Consider the following 26,525-nt stretch of genomic DNA (forward strand, 5'->3'; position numbering starts at 1 on the left):
AAATGTCTGGAGCCCCAGATGTGGAGCACAGCTGTGAAGTTAGGTCCTGCTGCAAAACAAGCTTATATTTCAGAGCTGTGGGTTTAAATGTGGCAGAAACCAGCGCTGGCTCCAGCCTGGGCAGAGACGGACCAGGCAGCTTCACAGAAACACTGATGGTTTGTGTTGAAGGGACCTTCCCAGCCCCCCAGTCCCCCTGCCATGACAGGGACATCTTCAGCAGCTCAGGGTGCTCAGAGCCCCGCCCAGCCTGGCCTGGGATGTCTCCAGGGATGGTTCAGCCACCACCTCTCTGGGAACCTGGGCCAGGCTCTCACCACCCTCAGGGCCAACAACTATATTGAACGGAAATCTCCCCTCCTTTAGTTTAAACCATCACCCCTTGTCCTGTCGCAACAGTCCCTGCTCAAAAGTCTACCCCATCTTTCCTATCAGCTCCAACATCCCCCACGGCACCGTCACGGCAGCGCAGACCCGGCACGCCGGCAGCGGCGGGAGACGCGTCCTCATCTGAACACGTTACGTTCCTCGACAGAGACGAGCGATGGAGAGATGAAACGCTCCCCGCTCCTGCTCTCCGCATTCATTTCGCGCCGGGTGATGAAGGCGGGAGATGAAAAGCTGCAGAGCTTTACGACGCTGAATTTTCCGTTTGTCATTTCCCATCGGCTCTGTCAGGTGCCTTGGGACCAATTTGCGCTCAGCGGGGTGGAGATGGATCTCCCCGGCGGAGCCGCAATATCTACATGATACCTACTACGGTGCGGCCGGGTCCAGTCCCGAAATCATCCCCCTCCAAAGAGCAAAGCACCGAGGGATGGGGGAGCGGGGCATCCAGCTGACAAGGTGCCTGGTTGCTTTGGTTGGGGCTTTTTTGGTCAATTGGTCAATGATTTGGAAGGGGAGGGGGGCCAACATTTTGTTAATTGCACTTCCAGGTAATGAAGCAACCACATAAGCAGAGCAAAGGATAAAAATACAGAAGGGTTTAAAGTGGGTAAAACCCAGAAAGAAAAATGGGGTTGAAGTGGGGCACCCACAAGCTGCGGTGGCCAAACTCGCTCCCGTGCAGTGCGGGAAGATGAAGGAGAGGAGGAAGATAGAAGAAAAGATAGAAGAAGAGGAAGACAGAAAGAGAGGAGCAAGAGGGAAGGAGAGGAGGAAGAGGGAAGGAGAGGAGGAAGAGGGAAGGAGAGGAAGGAGGAAGGAGAGGAAGATAGATGGAAGGAGAGGAGGAAGATGGAACAAGAGGAAGAAGATTAAAGGAGGAAGCCGAAAGCAGAGGAGGCAGATGGAAGGAGAGGAGGAAGATGGAAGCAGAGGAGGCAGATGGAAGCAGCTCTTGCTCCGCAGCGGTGCTGGATGTCCCGGGGTGGCGCTGGCCAGGCTGCGCTCGTGGGGACGGGTAACTCCACATCACCGGAGGGGCTGGCAGCAGCACCCAGCGCCTGCAAACCCTGGATGCAACCCAAACCTGCAGACGATTCCAAACACCGAGCGCACTCCGCACACAAGAAGCTGGACACCAACCAGCGCCTCGGCTGCGATCTGGCGATGTCGGGGTGCGGGGACACCTGCAGCCGGACCCCAGAGTCAATGGGGACCAGCCCACATTCAGGGCATCCCCCGGCAGCACCATGCGCGGCAGCGGTGCCGGCGGCGAGCCCAGCAGCTCCCAGCAGGCAAGGGAAAGGCGACCGCCCGCGCGCCGGGGCCGCGGCTGCCAAGGATTTTGCCGGGGAGGCGGCAGCGCAGCGGGGGGCAGCCGCCTTTCCGCAGTCTCCTTGGAGACCGCCAAGAAACCACGCTCCTCCCGGCAGCACCGCACGGTGCCGGTGGGGCAGGCCAGGGCAGGACCCCCCCACCGGCACCAGTGGCCGCTTCGCAGCCGCTCTTCTTCCTCCCCGGAGTGCAGAGAAACAGCGGGAGGAACAGGCTCATCTGGGGAGTTATTCATAATTCAGCGTGTGCAAAACAAGGCGGCATCCCAGGAGGGAGGAATTGCCAAAGCACCGTTCCCGCAGCGACCCAGGCTCTGCCCTGCGCACACCAACAACCCGGGAGCCGCAGCCAAGCCAGCGCTCAGCGTGCCGTGCCGTTCGGGGAAAAACAGCCCTGCAAAAGGCACGGTTTACATAATCCCGGGGGAAGGTTGGCTGCGTTTGGGAAGCCCTCCTCCCGCCCGCCATCTCGAGCGGGCTGGATGAGGGTTTGCTCAGAACCACGCGGGTGCACGGCGGGGCCTCGGCAGCTCTCGAGTGCATCAACCATCAGGGGGGAGGGCAAAAGGGAAAGAAAGCCAAAAGCAGGCAGCAGAGAAATCCCTGCCCCAGGGAGCTCTCGGATGGGTTTGGATGGGCTGGTGCCAGGCGAGGCCGCGCGGTGCCGGGCTCCCGTGTCCCTGCCGCCGCCAGCTCCGCACCAAAAGAAGGGCACGGGGAGCAAACCAGCGTCCCGGCTGCCGGCACGGCTGCGGGGCTTTGTGGGGGTGGAGGGGATGCGGCGTGTGACCGTCGGCCACGTGGCAGAGCTTATTTGGGGCACTTTCATGTCACCGAGCGCGGGGCTCGAGGTGCAGAGCATCACCGGCTTGTGAGATGCCGTGACGAGGTCAACAGAGCCCGAACTGTGCGGGAACAATGCGGCGTTCGCCGACGGCTTCAGCGTCTGCAAATTCCCCATCAGATCCTGAGGCTGCGGGTCATACAAGTCAGACCCCAGCATCCCTGCGAGGCAGAGGATGGAGGGTCCCGCTCCTCCCAGACACGGGAAGGAGGGAACCGCTCCCCCACCCCAGCCAGCCCCGCACGGAGGGGAGAGATGCTCAGCACAGCACCTCATACATAGGAAAATAAGACCAGAGGGTTTTGCACATTCTGCACTGTCTCCAGCAGCCCCACAGCCGCCTGGTTCTGCCCCGGGCGATGGGCAGAGCACAGGAACAGCAAAGCACCAAAGGCAAAGCACCCGAGGGTGCGGAGCAGCCGGACCCTGCTGCCCATCCACGACTCGCCCCACAGCCCCACGTCCTGCAAATGGGGCTCTCCCAGCCCCCCGGCGCTGAGAACCGCAATGGTGCCCATGATACAAAAGGGAAACTGAGGCAGGGCCGAGGAGGCATCGGTCTCGCTGCAGCCATCAGAGTGCACGCTCAAACCCTCCCAAGGGCTCCTGCGCCCTGTGAGACGGGGCTCCCCAGCGTGGAAAAGGGGGTGTTGAGCAGGGAGGGTCATGGCAGATTGAAAAGGAGCCTCAGAGGGAGGGGGTGCCATCCAGGGATGGTCACGGACGCCAGCGATGGCTGCCCTGCAGAGACGCTGCACCGCGGGGGCGCGGAGCACAACCCCCCATCTCACCGCGCGGTCACCTCCCCGCCGTGTGTCCCCACGGTCACCTGCATGCTGTCCCCTTCCAGCCGCGGGGGTCGGATGCTAGAGAGGTGAATGGTTTTGTGGTCCCCCGAGTTCAGCTTCACCACGATGGCGTCGGCGTTCAGCACCTGCATCACCTGGGGAGGGAGAGAGGCCGAGGTGAGCACCGGCACTGCGGCAGCGCGAGCCCGGGGTGCCGGGGGTCACACAGAATGTCAGGGGTTGGAAGGGACCCAGAAAGCTCATCCAGTGCAATCCCCCCATGGAGCAGGAACACCCAGATGAGGTTACACAAGAAGGTGTCCAGGCGGGTTGGAATGTCTGCACAGAAGGAGACTCCACAACCCCCCTGGGCAGCCTGTTCCTCACTGGAGCCAACACAACCTGCTGGAACATCCGTGGTTCTGCTCTCCAAGCCCAAGGAGCTCACAAGAGGAGAGACCTTGAGGTGCTGGAGTGAGTGGAGAGAAGGGAACAGAGCTGGTGAGGGGCTGGAGCACAAGTGTGATGGAGCGGCTGAGGGACCTGGGGGTTCAGCTGGAGAACAGGAGCTGAGGGGAGACCTTCTGATCTCTGAACTGCCTGAAAGGAGCTTGGAGCCAGGGGGGTCAGGCTCTGCTCCCCAGGAACAAGCGCCAGGAGCAGAGGAAACGGCCTCAAGTTGCGCCAGGGGAGGTTGAGGTTGGATGTGGGAACAATTTCTTCCCCAAAGGGCTGTGGGGCATTGGAACAGGCTGCCCAGGGCAGTGCTGGAGTCACCAGCCCTGGAGGGGTTTAGAAAGCATTTAGATGAGGTTCTCAGGGACATGATTTAGTGCCAGAGTTGGGTTATGGTTGGACTTGATGCTCCTGAGGGTCTTTTCCAACTGAAACGATTCGATGATTCTAAGATCCCCACCTGGCAATGCCATGGCACGCCAGCACATCACCGACCACCGTTCTGCACCAGGGCTCAGCCCCCCAGGGTTTCACCCCATAAACAAAACCGGGGAGGGGACAGGACCGTGGGCAGCGATAGGGGACGATGGACGAGAGCACGTGAAGGAGGCAGCAGGCACAGCCCATGGCAGAGACTCTTCCACTGCCCAACAGCCCGTCCCAGCTGGTGGTTCTCCATACACTCAACGAGTAAATTAATCATCCAAACTGGTGGCAAAGGCGGGGGGGGGGGGACGGCTAGGTGAGGCACGTGGCTTCCATCCCCTCAGCTTTCATTAAACACCACCCTCCAGCCCAGACCAAGCAGCAAGGCACCTGGGCATTCCTGCTCCCAGCACAACCCAGTGCCCCCGTCACACCAGCAGCCCCGCGGGGGCAGAGCTGGGGGTGCGGAGGGAGGGGGCACAGATCTGCCCCCCTTGCAGTGCTTTTTGCCTCAGCAAGCGCATCAGTCCCTCAAAACGTGCTTAGCCAAAGGGATAACAGAGGAATCAAAATTCAAGCAGACACTGAGTGTCACCCGGGCTGCTCTCGGCATGGCAAACCCCCCGGGGACACCCCTGTCCCCAGACCCAGATCCGGGATTTTTCATGGGCAGAACCAAGCCCAGAGCAGCGTCCGTGCCAAATGGAATCAGCAAATCTCCTGCTTCAGGGCGTGCTCAGGGCTGGAGGGGTGAGGACAGGACCCCAGCAGCGCGGTGGCGTCCGGCCCTCCCCTCTTAGCAAAACAAGAGGTCATGAAGCAGATCCCACAGCTGAGGGAGCTGCAGGGCAGCTCCGGGGTGAATCTGCAAACATCCATCACACCAGCTCCACAAGCCCACGGTGGAGCTGCCACCGCAGCTCATTTGTCCCCCGGCACGGTCCCGGTTCTGCGCCAGAGCCGGGATGGACACTGGGGACCAGCTCCCCTGGCCCTGAACATCCCCTTCCTGGTAGCAATTAACTCGCGGGGACCATCGCCCGGCTGCAACAGGTCTCGGCAGGGACACAGGACACTGCACCCTGTGGCTGCACGGCAGGAGCAGGGGGTGACCCCAGGCCCCCAGCCCGGTTTGGCAGCAGTGTCCCACACAGAATCACAGAAGCACGGAGTGTCAGGGGTTGAAGGGCCCTGGAAAGCTCATCCAGTCCAATCCCCCCATGGAGCAGGAACACCCAGATGAGGTTACACAGGAAGGTGTCCAGGCGGGTTGGAATGTCTGCACAGAAGGAGACTCCACAACCCCCATGGGCAGCCTGGGCCAGGCTCTGCCACCCTCACCCCCAACAAGTTGCTTCTCCTCTTGCAGTGGAACTTCATGTGTTCCTGTTTGCACCCATTGCCCCTTGTCCTGTCACTGGTTGTCACCAGAAGAGCCTGGCTCCATCCTCCTGACACTCCCCCTTTCCATATTGATCCCCAGGAATGAGTCCCCCCTCAGTGTCCTCTTGTCCAGCTCCAGAGCCCCAGCTCCCTCAGCCTTTCCTCACACGGGAGATGCTCCACTCCCTCCAGCATCTTGGTGGCTGCGCTGGACTCTCTGCAGCAGTTCCCTGTCCTGCTGGAACTGAGGGGCCACAACTGGACACAATATTCCAGGTGTGGTCTCCCCAGGGCAGAGCAGAGGGGCAGGAGAACCTCTCTGACCTACTGACCACCCCCTTCTAACCCACCCCAGGTACCATTGGCTTCCTGGCCCCAAGGGCCCAGTGCTGGCTCATGGTCACCCTGCTGTCCCCAGGACCCCCAGGTCCCTTTCCCCTACACTGCTCTCTAATAGGTCATTCCCCAACTTACACTGGAACCTGGGGTTGTTCCTGCCCAGATTCAAGACTCTACACTTGCCCTTGTTCTATTTCATTACATTTTTCAGCCCCCGTCCCCCGGGACCCCACGGGCAGGAGGAGGACGCGGTGATGGGGTGACAGTGGCAGCAGAGCCACCTCCTCAGCGCAGCCTGCACGGCCAGGCTATTTTTCTTGCTGACAATTCCTCGGCTCGCTGGGGCTGCCTCTTCCTTTATCCAATATTTATTGTGGCCTCACCTGCCTCAGAAAGGCACTTAGATAAAGGGATTGAGAGGATTTTTGTTTCCTTTTTCCAATCTCCGCAGCTCTCCCTGCAGAGCCCGCGTGCTCCGGCACCGCGGCCACAGAAACCTTCCCACTTCTCACCCCAGGGCTTTGCTCACCCTGTGTCCCTGTCCCCGCCACCAGTTTTGCCCCCACTGCTCCCCTGGGTGTTCGCAGGGGACCCTGGGGACAATTCCCCAGGTGCCACCGTGCCCTGCAGCTCCCCACGGCTCCCTGCTCCCGCCTGCACCGCGCTAACGAGGGCAGCTCGTTAGCTGTCCTGGGAGGGGGCGCAGGCACAGGGAGTGTCCCCAAAGCCAACAGCGACCTCCTGCACCCTGAGCTGGTGGGACAGGGACGGTGGCACTTGGGGAACCCAGAGAGCTGGAGCTCAGCTCTGAGAGAGGGGATGGTGCTGCCCCCCCCTCAAGCAGGAAAACTGTTTTAGGAGGGGTTTTGGCAAGGCCCGGCGCTCAGCTCAGCCAGAGAACAGCTCCAGAGCTGGTGCTGGCAGATCCCACCGAGATCTGAGATGGTTTGGCTCCACACGTTTTGCAAAGGGGAGAGAAAAAGAATACATATATATATATATATATATAAAAGAAAATAAAAAAGCCAGCGGCACAGCTCATCCCCAGCCGCCCCTCCTGCCGAGCGGCACTCAGCCCCCAGCGAGCCTGGATGCGGCCGGGGGGCTGCCCAGGGACCCAGCGCACCCAGCGCTGCTCTGCCCCCCGACATCCCCCCGAGCCCGGGGGCCGATCCTTCCCTGTGGCCCCCGAGCCCACGTACACAACCACATTACAAACAGCTTTTGGCAGGGGACGGCTCTCAGCACCGCGTGCGCAGCTCCGAGCGGCGCCGGCCCAAATTCCCGCTGCTCCAAGACGAGCTGACGCAGGGAATTCAGGAAAGCGCCTCCAGCCTCTTTGCGCTTCCATTCTGCTCCTTTCTTCTTGCCGCTCACAGGCATCAAACCCACAATCGAGGCCAAGCCTTAATTTCTCCCCCAACCCCTCCGAGCAGCGGCAGCTGACCGCCGCGCCGACCGGATCCTAAATTAGCCGGAGCCGATTTGCCACGGTCACTCGCCGGTGCAAAGACAGGTTGGGATCTTCCTCCTCCTCCTCCTCCCCCCAAGCAGCTCCTACGTCAGCTCTGCCACCGCAAACCGGCACCTCGGCGTCGTGCCGAGCGCGGAGGCAGCCGCAGCACCGGAGCCATCGGGTGCTGGGACCCCACGCAGGGTGCTGGGGGACACGCGGGGCTCACGGGGTCCCTGGGGGGCACCAGGCGTGTCCCCAGCTCTGGGTTCAGCACCGGCACTCGGAGGCGCGTGGGCATTTGTCCTGATTTTCCCTGTCACTTCCAATTCCTGGGACGGGGAAAAAGAACCGAAGCTGACGCGGCCAAAGCGGCGGCACCCGGGGGGATTCGGCTGCCGGCTCCGTAAGTGCTGATTCGCACGGCCCTGCGGAAAGAGCAGCTTTTAACCGAAAGCGGAGGAATTCTGTGAGCGGGACACCCAGCGCAGAGCCGGGGCAGCCGAACCGCGCCAGACACGCCACTGAGCCCCAAACACATAGAGCCATGAAACCATTTTGATCGGAAAAGACCTTTAAGATCGAGTCCAACCGCTAACAGTGCTGACAAACAGCCGCTATTATAGAAGGGTGATGCCTGATCTCAAATAGCAGCTTTTGTCTGTGTTTTAATAACATCCCCCACAAATTTACGTTCAACGCTCACATGCCCACTAGTATGAAATTTTAGAGCCTCTGTTTCGCAGGGTATTTAAATTGCTTTTAGCAATTTGAAGAGAATATTTAGAAGCCAATTTAAAGAGAATATTTAGAAGCGAGTATACTCATTAATAAGAACTTCAGCACAGGTGAAACTGCTACAGTGATAGATATTCAAGCTGGAATTAAAAGAGACTAATGGGGACTTCGTGCTAACGGCACAATACGGATGCAGGGATTAAGTTAGGGGGGTATATTTTGTGATGCTCCTTGGTTATCATGAATCAAGTGTAGTGAAAAAGCGTCTATGAAAGTGGGTCCCTTTGCTCCTGGCTCGGGAGGAGCGACTCCTGGTTGCAGCGGCACAGCGGCTCTTTGCCAAAACGCTGAGCGCCGGGGCGATGGCAGAGCACCCCGCCGCCACGGCAGAGCGCCCCGCCGCCACGGCAGAGCGCCCCGCCGCCACGGCAGAGCGCCCCGCCGCCACGGCAGAGCGCCCCGCCGCCACGGCAGAGCACCCCGCCGCCACGGCAGAGCACCCCGCCGCCACGGCAGAGCATCTGCCACAATGGTGGAGCATCCCACCGCCCCCCCAGCAACCGCTGAGCGCAGCCTGACTCACGGCCCCCGCGCCGGCAGCTCCTGCCAGCGGTTCCCACACACCAGCGCCTTGGCACAGCCGTCACCATCCCCACGGGGATGTTTGCCGGGGGGTATTTCTCATTGCAGTGTCTTGGGGAGGGAGCACACGCGGTCCTTCCCCCCAGGGATGGGCACCCCTCGGAAACCCCCAGGTTTGGTATTAGGGCCAAACCAAGAGAAAAAGCCCAGCAAATGCTTCACCACTCAGGGATGTTTTTGGGGACACTGGTGGGACATTTTTGGGGACGTCCGCTACCATCGGCCAAGCCTGAGCTGACAAGGGGCTGGTTGCACAGAAGGGTGGGAGCGATGTCTCAGAATTAAAGCACCAGCAGCACCTCCCCAGCCTCACCCCGCAGGACAGGAGCTGCCGCCCAGACCCCAGGGACACACCACCTGATTGTCCCCAAGCCCTGAGGCTGCTGCTGCAGCTGGTGGCTCAAGGCAAGGAGCGAAGGAGCAGGGAAGGAGCAGGGAAGGAGCAGGGAAGGAGCAGGGAAGGAGCAGGGAAGGAGCAGGGAAGGAGCAGGGAAGGAGCAGGGAAGGAGCAGGGAAGGAGCAGGGAAGGAGCAGGGAAGGAGCAGGGAAGGAGCAGGGAAGGAGCAGGGAAGGAGCAGGGAAGGAGCAGGGAAGGAGCAGGGAAGGAGCAGGGAAGGAGCAGCCCCTTCCTCCAAAGCAGGGCTGAAGCAGCAGGATGGATACACCAGGGCAGGATCTGACACGGGGGCGAGGGGAAGCGTAGGGGTTAATCTGACTTTCCAAGAAATCCGGCTGTGCTGCACATTTCCCAGGAAGCCAGCGGAACCCAAGCCCTCGGCTGCTGCGCCAGGCGAGCCGGCAGCACCATCTAGTGGGGTGTGCCCCCCCTGAGCTGTGCCTGGTCCCCCCAGCCCACTGCACCCCACTGCACATCACCGCAGCCAGCCCTGCCCCGGTGAGACGCTCCTCCACAGGAATGGGCCCCTGGGACACGTCCTCACATAGAATCACAGAATCATTTGGGTTGGAAAAGCCCCTCAAGCTCATGGAGTCCAACCATAACCCAGCCTGTCCCTGCCCCGTGTCCTGAGAACCTCATGTCCGTCTGTCCAGCCCTCCAGGGCTGGTGACTCCAGCACTGCCCTGGGCAGCCTGTTCCAATGCCCCACAGCCCTTTGGGGAAGAAATTGTTCCCACATCCAACCTCAATCTCCCCTGGGCAACTTGAGGCCGTTTCCTCTGCTCCTGGCGCTTGTTCCTGGGGAGCAGAGCCCGACCCCCCTGGCTCCAAGCTCCTTTCAGGCAGTTCAGAGATCAGAAGGTCTCCCCTCAGCTCCTGTTCTCCAGCTGAACCCCCAGCTCCCTCAGCCGCTCCATCACACTTGTGCTCCAGCCCCTCACCAGCTCCGTTCCCTTCTCTCCACTCGCTCCAGCACCTCAAGGCCTTTCTTGGCGTGAGGGGCCCAGAACTGCCCCAGGATTGGCGGTTTGTCCCCCCAGGTCCCAGCACAGGGACGGTCACTGCCCTGGGCCTGCTGGCCACACCAGTGCTGGTCCCAGCCAGGATGCTGGCGGCCTCTTTGCCACCTGGGCACACGCTGGCTCATGTTCAGCCGCTGGCACCAACACCCCCAGGGCCTTTTCCAACAGGCACTTCCCAGCTGCTCTTCCCCAGCCTGCAGCGTTCATGTGCTGTTACATGGGGCTGCTGTATCCTCCCTTGTGCCTTGGCCCCGCTCCCTGACCCGTGCCAGCACAGGGGGAGGCACGGAACCGTGTGACAGGGACACAGACACTGCTGGGGCTGCTCTGGCCCCTCTCCAGCAGGTCCGTGTGTCTCCTGTGCTGAGGACCCAGAGCTGGACCAGCGCTGCAGGGGGGTCTCAGCAGAGCGGGACAGAGGGGCAGGATCCCCCCAGATCTGCTGCCCATGGGGCTGGTGACAGCCCAGGAGGGGATGTCAAGACCCTCCAGGGTTTCTCCAAATGCATGTACAGACCAGCAAGGGCAGCCGGGTGCCCAGCCCTCTGTCCCCTCACAGCTCTGTCCCCTCCCCGATCTGTCCCCTCCCCTGCTCGCCACTCACCTTCGCTACAAACTGCTTGTCCTTCTGATCCAGGTTTGCCGTGGGGGCCACGTAGTCCCTCCAGATCCTCAGCTTGCGCTCTTTGGCGAACCTGGCAAGGGGGGACACACAGGCGTGACGCCCGGGCCGGTGTCCCCGCAGGGACGGATGTGACATGCGATAAATCATCCAGCAAAGCGCTGGCAGAGGCGGTGGGGCTGGCACAGCCTTTCAAGGACAGATTGCATCCTCCTCCCATGCAGAGAGCACCGGGAGCACCCAAACGGGGATGGGGGGCTGGAGTCAGCCCAGCACCCCGTGCCCACCATAGCCCCGCGGCTCCCGGTGTCCGACCAACCTTTCAGCCGCACGCAGCTTGTCGGCACCGCGGGTGTAGACGGCGATGGACCAGTCCACGCAGCGGGCGAAGCCCTCCTTCAGCAGGAGCTCGGTGATGTTCCCATTCTGCCGGGAAGGGACACGCTCAGGACGCGGCATCAACACCGAGCCCTGCACCCCCTGCTGCAAGGCGGGACCTCACCTGCCCTGCCCAGCCCCTCGGATGTCACAGCTCCCCAGAACCCCTGCGAGGCCTGGCTACAGCAACTGGTGTCCCCAGGGCTACCAGACACCACCCCAGCGATACCCATGGGCTGCCCAGATGGACCGTGGGCTCCCACATCCACCAGTAAAGAGCCCACGACTCCCAGTTGCCCTCAGACCCCACCAGAGGCACCTGGACCTTGCAGCCACCTTCAGCATCTCCACCAAGAGATGACCAAGAGTGTGACAGCCCACTGGGACCCCCCTCCCAGCCCATGCCCCACTTGCCGGGTGCAGGATGGTGCCCAGGATGTTCTGGTTGTGGCAGCTCTCCAGGACGATCTGCACGTCCCTCTGCAGCAGCCGCGACTCCGTGAAGAACTTGGCTTCGGCTGCAAACGGCTCGGGGACTTCGGTGGCATCCGCCTCCCGCTTGAACGTGGGGCACTGCGGCAGAGGAGGGGACAGTCAGGGCACACCGAGGCTTTCGTGTCGTATTGCACTGGCACAGCCCGCTACCTGCCCTGGTAAACGCAGCCGGGAGCAAACTGGGAATGGAGAGCAGCTCCCAGTGTAATCCTGCACTGGGTGCATCCAACTGGGACCAGATGGAATATCAGCATCAGCATCAGTGTGGCCAGTGGGACCAAGGAAGTGACCGTCCCTGTGCTGGGACCTGGGGAAGCCAAACCGCCAATCCTGGGGCAGTTCTGGGCCCCTCACACCAAGAAAGGCCTTGAGGTGCTGGAGCGAGTGGAGAGAAGGGAACGGAGCTGGTGAGGGGCTGGAGCACAAGTGTGATGGAGCGGCTGAGGGACCTGGGGGATCAGCTGGAGAACAGGAGGCAGCGGGCAGGTCTGGGTGCCAGGGGACAAAGGAAGAGTGACAGATGGCATCTGTCTGGGCTTCTGAAAAGCTTTTGGCACAGTCGCCTACAAAATCCTTCGCTGTAAATTGGAGAGGTATGGATTTGATGGGTGAACTGTTCAGTGGATGAGGAATTGGCTGGATGGTCTCACTCAGAGGGTCGTGGTCAATGGCACAATGTCTGGATGGACACCAGTGACAAGTGGGGTCCCTCCGGGGTCCATACTGGGGCCAGTACTGTTTAACGTCTTCATCAATGACACCGACAGTGGGATTGAGTGCACGCTCAGCAAGTTTGCAGGTGACACCAAGCTGAGTGGTACAGGTGACAGTCCCGAGGGAAGGGATCCATCCAGATCCAGAGGGACCTGGACAGGATGGAGAGGTGCAACCATGCGAACCTCAGGATGTTCAGCAAGGCCAAGTGCAAGGTCTTGCATGTGGGTCAGGGCAACCCCTGGTATCAGTCCAGGCTGGGGATGCAGGGATGGGGAGCAGCCCCCAGGAGAGGGCTTGGGGTGCAAGATGGGACATGATCCGTCAACATGCACTTGTAACCCAGAAGCCAATTCTACCCTGAGCTGCATCCTCAGCAACACGGGGCAGCAGGTTTGGGGAGATCCCACCCCTCTGCCCCGCTCTGCTGAGACCCCCCTGCAGTGCTGGTCCAGCTCTGGGTCCTCAGCACAGGACACACATGGACCTGCTGGAGAGGGGCCAGAGGAGCCACAGGAATGACCCGAGGCTGGAACAGCTCTGCTGGGGACAGGTGAGAGAGCTGGGCTGTTCAGCTGGAGAACAGAAGCTCCAGGAGACCTTAGTGCGGCCTCCAGCACCTGAAGGGACTGATAAGAAAACTGGAGAGGGACTTTTACATGGGTAGGTAGTGACAGGACAAGGGGTGATGGTTTTAAACTACAGGAGGGAGATTCAGGCCAGACATGAGGAAGAAATTGTTGCCCTGAGGGTGGTGAGAGCCTGGCCCAGGTTCCCAGAGAGGTGGTAGATGAACCATCCCTGGAGACATCCCAGGCCAGGCTGGATGGGGCTCTGAGCACCCTGAGCTGCTGAAGATGTCCCTGTCATGGCAGGGGACTGGGGGAGCTGGGAACATCCCTTAACCCAAGCTCTGCACACTTGCCCCAGGGCCGAATGGCACCGAGAAGGACACACAGCGAATGACGGTGGAAATTCAAGAGGGAACCCGCTGCAAAGACAGCTGCTGAGCCAGTGGCCAAACCTCACCTTGATCCCGGACAGCATGACGGTGACCAGGTAGTAATCGGGGAGCAGGAGGGCTCTCACCACGCTGCCATCCCGCACGTGCTCTATGATGGCTGCGGAGCAAAAGCAGAGGTTGGTCCCGCTGCGGAGGATTTGGTGGGAGCCAGAGCGGCTCTGTGCCGGGAACAGCCCCCCAGCAGCTGAGGATGAGGATGGGGTGACCACAGCCACGGTGTTGGTGACACCTTACCGTTGACAGGCTTCTGGTGCATGGAATCCACGAAGTGCCGGGGGTTTTCGATGGTGTACTTGAGGTCCCGGATGGTGTGGGAGCCCGTCCCCTCGCTCCACATCCCTTTCTTGGCACTCTTGGCTTGTTCCTCCAGCTCGGCCAGCCGGCTCTGCTCGGGGCTGCAGGGGCAGAGGCAGCGGTGAGACCGGGCAGGACGCCGCCGGCTCCCACGGGTTTTATTGCCGGGAACATCCACCTCCCGGGTGCTTTTCTGGACGCTGTAGTGATTTAACCGCTCACGTCTCCACAAGGCACCGCCTGGGTGAGCTGCTGAGCGATGTTTGTGCTGCTGACAGCGACGCGCCGCAAATCAAATTAAGTTTCTCTGGCACCATGGATGTCCGGATACCCGCCCCCGTTTCAGAGGATGGTTTTGTGCACCGTGATGGAAAAGCAGCCCCAGGGAGAAGAGGGCGAGCCAGGTACGCGGCTCCTGTGCCGTACCGAACCGCAGACAGTCCTTGCCAAGGGCAGAGAGCGCCAGCTGCCCCCAGCACCGACACCCAGCCCTGCCACACGCTGTCACAACCACTTCAACAGATCTGGTGACGTTTGTGCTTTCACACCCTCCAGCTCAGGGAAAAGCCGCAACCCGACGACTCCTGAATTCCCGGCAGAAACACCCAACTCCAGCAGCTGAGAGTCACCTCACGCACCCATTAATTAACACACCCTCTTAATTAGGAGAGCAAATGTGGCACAGCAATGCGCTCCAGGTGCTATTTAACGGCAGAAGGTCCACCCTACACTCACTGCGCTGGTGACAGAACCGGTGGCAGTGGCATCGCCACCCTGGGGGCCCCACGTCGCGCTCCAGCTGCCACATTGTCACCGCAGGTCTCGGGTGACCAGGTGGCTCCCCATGGGTGCACTCACAGGAGTGAACAGCTGAACCCCAGGAGCATGAAGCCACCAGAAGGTCCCCATGGGGATGCCCAGGTTGCCCCAGGGGACACGCGACAGCAGGTGGGGGGCTGGAGCCACCGCGGAACCGTCTGCATGAGGGATGGCCAGGGAGGGGACTCTGGGGGGACAGATGGCCTCAAAGCAGCGACAAGTGGAGAGGAACCGAGGTCCTGCCTGGCCACCACAGTCCCAGGAGACATTATGTGAAGATAATATCTTGATCAGTGATCTGGGCAAGGGGAGTGAGCACACCCTCAGGAAATCTGGGGTGTTCAGCTTGAAGAAGAGAAGCTCCAGGGAGACATCATTGCAGCATTTCCAGACGTCAAAGCGGCCAAAAAGAAAGATGGGGACAGACTTCTGAGCATGGCCTGTTGTGACAGGACAAGGGGTGATGGTTTAAACTAAAGGAGGGAGATTCAGGCTGGACATGAGGAAGGAATTGTTGCCCTGAGGGTGGTGAGAGCCTGGCCCAGGTTCCCAGAGAGGTGGTGGATGAACCATCCCTGAGACATCCCAGGCCAGGCTGGACGGGGCTCTGAGCACCCTGAGCTGCTGAAGATGTCCCTGTCATGGCAGGGGGACTGGGGGAGCTGTGAAGGGCCCTTCAACACAAACCAGCTGTGATTCTGTGATTTTAAGTTTGCAGGTAACACCAAGTTGGGTGGAGTGTTGATGTGCTGGATGGCAGGAGGCTCCACAGAGAAATCTGGCCTGGCTGGATCGATGGGCTGAGACCAATTGTCTGAGGGTCACCAAGGCCGAGTGCCAGGTCCTGCACTTGGGTCACAACAACCCCGTGGACACTGCAGCTGGGGACGAGCGGCTGGAAAAGGCCCTGGGGGTGTTGGTGCCAACGGCTGAACATGAGCCAGCGTGTGCCCAGGTGGCCAAGAGGCCACCAGCATCCTGGCTGGGACCAGCACTGGTGTGGCCAGCAGGGCCAGGGCAGTGACCGTCCCTGTGCTGGGACCTGGGGAGGCCAAACCGCCAATCCTGGGGCAGTTCTGGGCCCCTCACGCCAAGAAAGAGCTTGAGGTGCTGGAGCGAGTGGAGAGAAGGGAACGGAGCTGGTGAGGGGCTGGAGCACAAGTGTGATGGAGCGGCTGAGGGACCTGGGGGTTCAGCTGGAGAACAGGAGCTGAGGGGAGACCTTCTGATCTCTGAACTGCCTGAAAGGAGCTTGGAGCCAGGGGGGTCGGGCTCTGCTCCCCAGGAACAAGCGCCAGGAGCAGAGGAAACGGCCTCAAGTTGCGCCAGGGGAGGTTGAGGTTGGATGTGGGAACAATTTCTTCCCCAAAGGGCTGTGGGGCATTGGAACAGGCTGCCCAGGGCAGTGCTGGAGTCACCAGCCCTGGAGGGCTGGACAGACGGACATGAGGTTCTCAGGACACGGGGCAGGGACAGGGTGGGTTATGGTTGGACTCCATGATCTTGAGGGGCTTTTCCAACCCAAACGATTCTGTGATTCTATGACATTTGCAGCAGGCAGTAGGACAGGTCAGCGCACAAACCCCAGTGACCATCCAGGGGAGACTTTCCTCCTTCCCTCCCCCTCGCTGCAGGAGTCGCAGAACCAGGACAGGCTGGTGGGAGCCGACTCCAGCCGAACCCCCTTCACCCCACAAACACCACCGGTCCTCGCCAGGCCCCCCTGCCGGTGCTGCTCCCCTCTGCCGGCTGCACCACAGCCTGGAGGCTCCTGCAGCCCCTCCAGCACCAGCACCGGGGCTGTCACACCTCCCCCGGGTGTCCCTGTCCTGCAGTGTCCCCAACCGTGCCACAGCAGAGCTACTGAACCTACCAACAGCACCCAGATCACACAGCACCGCGCAGGGAGCACGTTCCCCAAGGGGTCAGGACAGGGACAGTGTCCCTGGGCAGGCAGTATGCAGGACTTGGCGCTTCAGCAGCAGCCAGTCCAGGCATAAAATAACCCACGCAAGCCCCTGGCAACACTCACCGTACCTGTGCACAGGCTGCAGTACCCAAAACGCGGGGTGGAAAGCGTCCAAGTGTGCCAGGAGCAGCGTTAGGAAGCGACACGGGCGAGCTTCCAGCCCAGCAGGCGCCGGCATGGAAATCGCGTCCCGCTGGTATTTATAGCAGTGGCACAGAAACAACTCGCACCCCTGGAATGGGACGGCGGGTACCGGGGACACCGGCACGCCGGGGCCAGGCTTCTCTTCCTGACAGGGCTGTGGCAAAGCACCAGCATGAGCATCGCACCACCCAGACGTAGGATGAGGGGCAGGAACACCCCAACATCACCTCTCCGGCGTGAATTAAAGCACCTCAACCCTACACCGGGCGTTACTATCCAGCAACCAAGAGCTTCAGAAGGTTTTCTGCTGCAGCCCAGGGCCACAGCTCTGGTGCTTCTGCGTCCAGGGAGAGGAGACACCTGGGCCCCCATCCACGACCCCACCTGAAAGGCACGGTGTCACCGTGCCGGGACAGCGGTCGCTGCGAAACCTGGAGCTGAGGAGAGGGGCTGGTGCCCAGGCCAAGCCAAGGAACCCAACCAGCTCCACGCCAGGTAAATAACCGCAGAGAATCCGCGTGGCCGCGCAGGAACGCAGCCGCATACGTACTTGTTGGCTCGGATCCCTTCCCGGCGCGACGCCAGCCCTTCGGCCACCAGCGACTCAGCGATGTTCTCACCACTCGTGTCTGTGGAGAGAGGAGGAGAGGAGTCAGCGAGAGGAGCCATCGGCGCGTGGGACACCTGGGGACACACAGACCTGGGGCTGGGAAAGGATTCCCAAGGCGATTCCAGATGGAGCAACCCGGGAGAGAAAGGCTCCTGTCACCAGCGCCATGTCCCAGCAGCATGTGGCCTTCACGATGAATGGAGTGACACAGCCCATGGCTCTCCTGGGGACACCGTGTCCCCATACCAAGGGCTCTCCTGGGGACACCGTGTCCCCAAACCCAGGGCTCTCCCAGGGACACCGTGTCCCCAAACCCAGGGCTCTCCTGGGGACACCGTGTCCCCAAACCCAGGGCTCTCCTGGGGACACCGTGTCCCCAAACCCAGGGCTCTCCCGGGGACACCATGTCCCCCATCGCAGGGCTCAGTTAGTGGCATGTTGCCCTGATGCACTGCTGGGCTGCCAGGCTGGCTGTCACCTAGGGCCACCTTCATGGGAAGGGGACATCCCCCCCCATCACCAAAGCAGCTCTCTGCATTTCCAGCAAAGGCTGTGCCGTCAGCACGACCTGCGACGGGCACCTCCGCAGAAAACGCGGGGGTTCACAGCTACCAGGAGCCAAAGGACAAATCCGGGGGGATCCCAGGCCACAGGGATTTGGGTAGAATCCCCAGGAGAGACGCCCGGCTGCCCCCGCGGATGGGAGAGCACAGGGTTACACGGCCCCAAGCAGCAGCGGGGGTGGCTGGGGAGGGGGTGTCGGGTGCTGCCAGGGCCCGCCACCCTTCCCCAAACGCTCCACGCTGGCTCAGCTGGCAGCACAAGCTATGGCGAGCACCCCCTGCTCCAGAACACCCACCGTTCCAAACCGGGCACCCCTGTGGAGCCCCGGGCCGCAGCAGCTGCCGCAGCGCCACCAGGGAAGCTGCCGCAGCGCTTCCATATTAATCGTGTTTAAACCTTGACAAACTTCATCAGGAAACATTTTCTGCTTCATTTCTCACCTCCGCGGCGTGACAGGTTGGGGATTGAACAATGAGGACGACACCTACGCGGGAGAGTCCTTAACGCGGCAGACGAGGCTGCGGGTGACGGGGAGGGAGGGCTTCGCCGATCGCAGTGACACTGAACAAAACCCCTTTTTGAGGTGTATTTGCTGCCAGCTGCACCATGGGGACCTGCCAGGCTCCTGCTGGGGGGGGAAAACCTCTCCAAAATTCCAATCTGCAGGAGCGGATCCCCATCCCAAAAGGCTTCCCAGTCTCCCAGCCCATAAGCAAACTGGGAGCTCGGGAATGAGCACAGGGGTAACTTCGATATCCAGTTACTCATGGTCTTGGGGTACAGGCTCATCTGGTAGCACATAGGGCCCCGTCCCCCTTTCTGGCAGCCTGGGGACTGTGGGGGTGTTGTGTTCGGGACATGCTGGCTGGGGTGTGCTGGGATACAGCCAGCCCTGGGTCACCTCACACCAGTGACAAGGGGCTGGTGGTGGGAAGGGGCTCCAGGTAGAGCTACTGTCACCAGCAGCTCCCCTCACAGACCCAGAGGAGCCTCCTGCACCCTGGGCCATTGTTCATTTGTGCCTTTCAGCCTCAGGGGCCAGAGCAGCCCCAGGAATGACCCGAGGCTGGAACAGCTCTGCTGGGGACAAGGGAGAGAGCTGGGCTGTTCAGCTGAGAACAGAAGCTCCAGGAGACCTTAGTGCGGCCTCCAGCACCTAAAGGGTCCTACAGGAAAACTGGAAAGGGACTTTTTACAAGGGCAAGGAGTGATAGGACAAGGGGTGATGGTTTTAAACTAAAGGAGGGAGATTCAGGCTGGACATGAGGAAGGAATTGTTGCCCTGAGGGTGGTGAGAGCCTGGCCCAGGTTCCCAGAGAGGTGGTGGCTGAACCATCCCCGGAGACATCCCAGGCCAGGCTGGACGGGGCTCTGAGCACCCTGAGCTGCTGAAGATGTCCCTGCTCATGGCAGGGGGACTGGGGGGCTGGGACGGTCCCCTAACCCAAACCATCTGTGATTCTGTGACTGCAGGACAAACCCCATCCGCAGCAGTGAGCACGTCCCAGCTGTTTGTCACCTGAGCCAACCTCCCACTGCCACCGCAGGAAAGGTCCCGAGTGTCCCAGCGATGCCAGGGAGCATCTGGAGCCCAGAACTGCCCCACAGCACCCGCTCACCCCCAGCCTGGCCCCACACAGCCCAGCTGCCAGCAGCAGAGTCTGCAGGGACACAGGGATGAGGGCACCCGAGCCCCAGATCTGTCCCAGAGCTACCCCAGGGGATGCACACCCGAAACCGGCAGCCCCTTGCACACACCTGGTCCTTCCCCCCGTCTCAGCTGCGAGGAGACACCCCCTGAGCCCCCACAGGAGAGCGGCTGCTCTGCCTGAGCCCGGCCTACAGCCCGGGCCTAGCCCAGCTATGCCAGTCCCAGGGCTGTCCCCGCTCTGCAGCAGCTCTCTGGTGAGCACCGAGGTGACGGTTCGCTCAGCACATCCCCTGCCCCGTGCCGGTGCACCCGTGAAGAAACAATCCTCTCCAGAAAGGGCTGTGGGGCATTGGAACAGGCTGCCCAGCGCAGGGGTGGAGTCACCATCCCTGGAGGGGCTTAAAAGGGGTTTAGACGAGGTTGTTAAGGACATGGTTTAGTACCAGTGTTTGGTTAGGTTATGGTTGGACTCGGTGATCCTGAGAGTCTCTTCCAACCGAAATGATTCTGTGACTCTATCTGTCCCAGTGACCCTAAGCCAGGTGACACTGGAGGACAAGCTGGGTCCTGGTGAGCAGCACCCACCTCCCAGGAGCAAACCCACATCCAGTGGGTCCAGTCCCCCTTCCCGAAACCCGAGGGCACGGGAGGCTGATCCAGAGCTAAGGCCAGCACAGTGGTGCAGCCGGCAGCAGGATGCGGCACTAAGTGACCCCTGAAGGTCCCTTCCAACCCAAACTATTCTGTGACTCTATAACCCACTTCATCTCCCTGTTACTCTCAACAGACCAGGTGATGCTGGGGACTAACAACGAGGAGTGAGAGCCCAAAAACGCATCAGCCAGCACAGCTGGAACCGAAACCAGCCAGGGCTGGCGGCAGAGGGGACGCAGCACCTGGCAGAGCACAACGCGGTGTCGTGCTTGTCACGAGAGGGGACTTAACCGCAGCCAAAGGCCACCTGTGCCAGCACCGTACAGGCCACGCTGCTCTGAGCCGGGGACGGTGCTGTCTGCGCGCACCGCGCAGCGTCTGGGCCGGGTGGCTCCCGGCGCTCCGGCACGTCCACAGGGGCCATTGGTGAGCCGGGTCCTTTGGGGCTTTCAACCAGCCAGAGACGGGCAAGGGATTTATAACAACAAAAGGGGCGGTGAGGAAAACCTGGGGGAATTCACTCCATGCTGTAACTCGTATCCACGTGCTGCATGCAGCACAGCGGCTGCAGCTCCGGAGAGCGCGGCCGTGCCCCGGCATCACCAGGACATCACTCCCCTCCAAAAACTGGTGCTTCACCCAAGCGCATCCTTCTGCTGCTGACAGCGCACCCCAGCCCACCCGCGCAGGCAGTGCCGCGGCTGCGAGCACCGCACGCTCCCCACCGCGCGCTGAGGAGCCCGACCGCCCCCTTTGCACTCACCTTTCCCCAAATACACCATCCCGTACTCCCGGCCCTGTGGCGTCTTGTACTCCACGGTAAAGCAAACCTCCTTCCCGATCAGCTTCTTCCGCAGGAACTCGCGAGCCGGGAACCCCCAGGGCTGGAGGGAGAGAAGCCGAGATGAGCCGATGGGTCAAACGCAGCCAAGGACGCCCAGAGCCCCCCACCTTGGGGACTTGTATCCTCCCCATGCGCTGCTCTAGCCCAGGAGTCTATTTGCAGCCCAGGAGCTGGCACAGGAACCCACCCTGTCACCCTGCAGGACAAACACCCCCTCCCTCTCCCTCTGCCCCCCCAAACGGCTCATGGTTGGATTCCCAGCCGGTTGTGAGCACAGCGAGCCCCGCCAGCCCGGGAAAGGCTCCGGGGCAGCAGTGAGGTGGGGGCTGGAGCAGCCCCAGCTCCCCAGGACACATGGAGGTGCCCCCAACTCCTGCCCACGGCTGCGGGGGTGCCCGTGGCAAAGGAGCAGAGCAGGACCGGCTGTGGTGACTGTGCCTGGCTGGGTAATGGGGTTCCAGCACCCCCCGGCACCTCCCCGCACCGCGGCAGGAACCGCCGGGGCCCCGGCGAGCTCAGCCCGCTCCGCTGCAGCGGGTGGGTGGGGAACGCGGTCCGGAGGAGAGAACACGACGTGCTCATAAACAATTAGCAAACCTGACAGGCGTAATTTTTTTTATAAAAGAGTGACATTTAAAGGCTGAAGCAGCGTTTAGAATAGACAAACTCCCCAAGGAGAGCAATTAGCCGCCAGCGCTCAGCACCACCCCCGGGGCTGGGAGGATGGGTGGCCGGGGCTGGGCTCCCTCCGACACAAACCGCTGCACCTGCTGCTGGTGCAGGCAGCCCTGCCTGCAACCGCCCTGCCCGCAACTGTCCTGCCTGCAACCGCCCTGCCTGCAACCGCCCTGACAAACCAACCCCCCATCACCCCTCTGGGCAAGCAGAGCTGGGCAGAGGGAGCCTGGAGGGACCGGCAGCCTCCTCGGGTGCTGCAGAACCTGCCCAGGCTGCCGGCTCCTCGATGGCAGGGGATGCCACACTGCCCTGGGCACGTGTGTGAGGATGGAGAAACGGACCTGGGGATGTTGGTGCCAGCGGCTGAACATGAGCCAGCATGTGCCCAGGTGGCCAAGACGCCACCAGCATCCTGGCTGGGACCAGCACTGGTGTGGCCAGCAGGCCCAGGGCAGTGACCGTCCCTGTGCTGGGACCTGGGGAGGACAAACCGCCAATCCTGGGGGCAGTTCTGGGCCCCTCACGCCAAGAAAGAGCTTGAGGTGCTGGAGCGAGTGGAGAGAAGGGAACGGAGCTGGTGAGGGGCTGGAGCACAAGTGTGATGGAGCGGCTGAGGGACCTGGGGGTTCAGCTGGAGAACAGGAGCTGAGGGGAGACCTTCTGATCTCTGAACTGCCTGAAAGGAGCTTGGAGCCAGGGGGGTCGGGCTCTGCTCCCCAGGAACAAGCGCCAGGAGCAGAGGAAACGGCCTCAAGTTGCGCCAGGGGAGGTTGAGGTTGGATGTGGGAACAATTTCTTCCCCAAAGGGCTGTGGGGCATTGGAACAGGCTGCCCAGGGCAGTGCTGGACTCACCAGCCCTGGAGGGCTGGACAGACGGACATGAGGTTCTCAGGACATGGGGCAGGGACAGGGTGGGTTATGGTTGGACTCCATGAGCTTGAGGGGCTTTTCCAACCTAAAAGATTCTGTGATTCTATGCAATTTGTCCCAAAATTGTCCCAAATTTGTCCCAAAAGGCCAGATCTCTCACAGGACTATTGAAGGGACTGTTTTTCCTCCTGCCCCTGCAGCACCCCCGTGTCCCTGAGCCGGGCAGCACTGGTGGGGAAGGAGCCGCCTGCGCCCCCCGGGACGGCAGCAGCAGGTTGGGAATGGGCAATGCCACTTGCAATGGCCGAGCCGAGACTGCAGCGTCTGCAGGGCTGGGCCAGTAGCCTGGACACCCCCGTCCTGCTCCCCCCACGGCCCCCGGGGCAGGGGGCTGCGCGGCACCGCTCCCGGGGTACCCACCTCGTCCGGGGTGTCCTTGGCGTCCGGCTGCCCCGCGCCAGCGCGGCGGGCGAGGTTCCCGGCGCGGATGTTGCTGAGGTTGATCTGGCGCTCGGGGGGGGGCCCACCCCGGGGCTGCCCGCGCACAATGATGGCACAGCCCGACAGCACCTGCGGGGAGAAAGAGGGGTCACAGGGGGGTCCCCAGCCCTGGCAAGAGGCGATGCTGAGCGGACAGACAGACAGACTTCCAGGGATGGATCGTTCCCCAGGCACGGGAAACTCGGCACAACTCCTCCTGGGCTGGCAGGGTCCGGAGTTGCCCAGGTCTCCTCCTCGGAGATGCAGGATGGAGCTGAGCTCTGCACCAGCATCGTCACAGCGGCATCCGCCAAACACACCGTCCCCTCCTTCGGGGCGGACACAGGGCGAGTGACAGCACCGAGCTCAGATAAATCAACCCCTATGGAGAAAACTGCTGGGAGAATCCCCAAAAACAACTGCACCTCTCCACCTTGCACCCACCTCAATTACAGCAACCGGCATCATCCCACCCTGCAAAACGCACCGGATTTCGGGTTTCTGTCCCCCTACGAGACCCCAGGTCACCCACACGCAAACCACAGCATCAGCAGGACCGGCTCCAGCTCCAGCTGCCAAGCCGGGCTCTGGGCCAGGCCCAACGAGCGTGCCGGGGATCGCCCTGTTCCCGTTCTGATCGGCGCTGGCTCCCCGCGCGCGGGATCGCTGCCGCCCGAGCGCTCGCGGAAACACCTCCGGCTTGGACTGCAGCACGTGCCCTGGCTGGGCGCCCACCGAAATCCCCGGGGTGCTCCCAGCGCGTCCCAAAGCCAGAGGATCCGTCCCCTGTCCCAGCGCCAGGGACGCCGAGCTGCGCCAAAACGAGCCCCGAGACACCGACACCAAGGCTCTGGTTGCACCGCGGCACAGACCGGCACGCCGCGCAAGCCACTGGGAATCGAGCTTAAATTAAACTTGAGCCGCGCACAGAGAGATCCCACAGCAAAGGCTCAGTGCTCCCTACTTAAGGACTTAGAGGTTCCATCGCTGTAATTAACCTTAATCTTAAATTTATAGGGCGTGGGGAACCACGCCAGGTGCTGTAACTGATTTATTCCCGTTACTGGTACGAACCCTGGGTCCCGGGATGGGTTTGTTAGCAGCGCTGCTCTGCGCTCCAGGGGTGCACGGAGCGCTTCGGGGTGGGCGTGTGGCCCCTGTGTCCCCTGTCGCTGCTCACAGAGCGGCCACAGCACGTGTCACCGCTCCCCAGGCAGGGGACCACACGCACCTCTATGGCAGCAGCTTCTGGCCGAGCTCGGGCAGCAACAGGAGCGGGAGATGGTCCCAGAACCCGGGGTTCATCCCCCCAAAGCACCCCTAGCTGACAAAGTGCTGCCTAGTGCCCCAGTCAGAGACAGCTGGGCTTAAACCAGGCTTAAACCCGGCTCTAAAAGCTGTACTTAGTGCAGGCTGAGCCCAGAGCGCGGTGGATGTGCCAAGGCTGGGGCACAGCACAGGGACATGGGGCACACAGACCCGGCTCCTGCGGCAGAGACGTGCCCTGGGCGCAGGAGGGGGTGGCACCAGGGTCCTGCCAGCACGGCCAGCGCCAGAGCTGCAGCCTGGGGACACAAAGGGACAACAGCAGTGCCAGGAATGGGAAGCAAGGCACAGTGACCACGGGGAGCCGGGGACCCGCAGCTCTCCAGGGTGCCCCCGGGCAAAGATTTTGGCCCTGGAAGGGGACACCAGGGTGGCATGTGGCCCTCACAGCCGGCAGCACCAACCACCCTGCCCAAAGTCATGCAGCGGAGCCGCGTCCCCTCGGACGGAGCTGGCACAAGCAGCTGGCGAGGTCTGTCCCCAAGCGTCCCAAAATCTGCTGCTCGGGCATGAGGTGGCAGGAGGTGATGGGAAGGGGTCCCCATGCCACCAGTGAGCTAAAGCAGGGGGAAGGCAGTGTCCCCAAATCAGCGTCCCCAAAGCTCCAGCATCCCCAAATCAGTGTCCCCAAAGCTCCAGTGTCCCCAAAGGGCTCTGGGGTGAAGTGACGGCCCGAGCGAGGGTCCCACTCCGGTGGCAGCGGGGGTATTCACAGCCTGAGGGGTCACCTGTAACCTTGGGAAAAACCTGTATTTGGGGACAAAACTCCCTGTGTTTGGGCAAAGAGGTGACAACAGCAGTGCTGGGCCACGGGGACGATGACAGGAGCTGGGACGGCGCTGGCACAAGAGCCCGGCTCGATGCAGACACGTGGAGAGCGGGACCAGATGCCACCGACACGAGTGACACAACCAGCGACCGCAGTTGTAGGCGACCGGGGAGCAGCACCTGCCACCAAATCCTCACCGGGGCACCACAAGGGTACACGGGGACCCCGACCTTCACCCCCAGGTCTCCCAGCACACGTGGGGACCTGACACAGGGGTCTTGGGGACCCTGGGTCCTTCCTGTGGAGACACCGTGGGCTGGGGAAGAGGAGGGAGAGCAGCAGGTGGGGACCCCAGGGAATGTCCCTGGTCACGGGAATCCCGGAGCCTCCTCTGGGCTGGGGGCACAGCGGGACCACTGGCCCCCGGGGCCACCCCCGGTACATGGGGGAACACCGGGGCGGTGGGACTGTAGGGCCCCCCGGGCCAGCCCTGGCCCCGGGACGGGGTGCGGGGCCCCGGGCACTGCCCCCTCCAGCACCCCCGCCTGGGGGGGTCCCGGGGTGCAGCGGGGGGTCCCCGGGCTACCGGCCGTGGGGAAAAGCAGCACCGGGGCCGCGGGCAGCACATGGGCCCCGCGCACGGTGCACCGGAAAGCGCGGGGGGGCGCCGGGGACAGAGCACGAGGTTCCGGGGAGCGGAGGGGAGTCCCGGGCACCGGACAGGGCTGCGGGGGGGGTGGGGGTCCCAGTTACCGGCACGGGAAACAGGAGCGGGAAGAGGTACTGGAGGGGGCTGCGGGGTCCCGGGCACCGGCGGGGGCTGCGGGGTCCCGGGCACCGGCGGGCACACGGGGCGGCGGGAGGCCCGCGGGGAGCGGCGGTCGCGGCGGGCGGCAGAGCTCTCACCATCTTGACGATGCCGCGCTGGACGGTGAGCGGCGGCGCGGAGCCGCCCTGCCCGGGAGCGGCCGCGGAGGCCATGGCGGGGTGGGGGCGGCGGACGGGGCGAGCGCGGACGGAGCGGACGGGCCCGGGGCGAGCGCGGAAGGAGCCGCGGGGCGGAGCGATGGGCGGAGCGGCACCGCGGTACGGGTGGGCGGGGCCTCCCCGGCGCCCCCGCCCCGCCGCGCGGCCAACGGCCAACGGGAGGCCCGTTCCGCCGCGCGCCCCGCCCCGCCCCCTCGCGGCCCGGCCAATGGCGACACGCGGCGCTGCCGCACCGGCCCGAGAAGCCGCGATGGGGAGTGACGTCACGGGAGGCCCCGCCCCGCGCCGAAGGGCGGGACTTCCGGGGCACGCGGCGCCAGGGACACGTCGGCAAAGGGCCGCCCGGGCTCCCACGTGGCCTCCCGCCGGAGGGCGGGGCCAGGACGGGGACACGCCCCCTGGGCGGCACCGCCTGCCCCG

At 62.5% G+C, this 26,525-nt stretch overlaps 1 protein-coding gene across 1 annotated transcript in view; it reads right to left on the reverse strand.

Moving 5' to 3' along the window:
• SND1 (staphylococcal nuclease and tudor domain containing 1) overlaps positions 1 to 26,213 on the reverse strand; it is a 133,448-nt gene extending 107,235 nt beyond the window's left edge. Inside the window, exons 1-10 of the mRNA XM_065049418.1 lie at positions 26,025 to 26,213; positions 22,964 to 23,113; positions 20,914 to 21,034; positions 17,222 to 17,300; positions 13,680 to 13,840; positions 13,451 to 13,542; positions 11,627 to 11,785; positions 11,154 to 11,260; positions 10,817 to 10,907; positions 3,395 to 3,508 (exon numbers count right to left, since the gene is read on the reverse strand). Coding sequence (XP_064905490.1) covers positions 3,395 to 3,508; positions 10,817 to 10,907; positions 11,154 to 11,260; positions 11,627 to 11,785; positions 13,451 to 13,542; positions 13,680 to 13,840; positions 17,222 to 17,300; positions 20,914 to 21,034; positions 22,964 to 23,113; positions 26,025 to 26,099 — 1,149 coding nt within the window. The 5' untranslated portion in view covers positions 26,100 to 26,213. The remainder of the gene's footprint in view (positions 1 to 3,394; positions 3,509 to 10,816; positions 10,908 to 11,153; positions 11,261 to 11,626; positions 11,786 to 13,450; positions 13,543 to 13,679; positions 13,841 to 17,221; positions 17,301 to 20,913; positions 21,035 to 22,963; positions 23,114 to 26,024) is intronic.
• Positions 26,214 to 26,525: the final 312 nt, after the last annotated feature.

The sequence above is a fragment of the Columba livia genome, chromosome 1 (assembly GCF_036013475.1).
Source record: "Columba livia isolate bColLiv1 breed racing homer chromosome 1, bColLiv1.pat.W.v2, whole genome shotgun sequence".
Lineage (NCBI taxonomy): Eukaryota > Metazoa > Chordata > Aves > Columbiformes > Columbidae > Columba > Columba livia.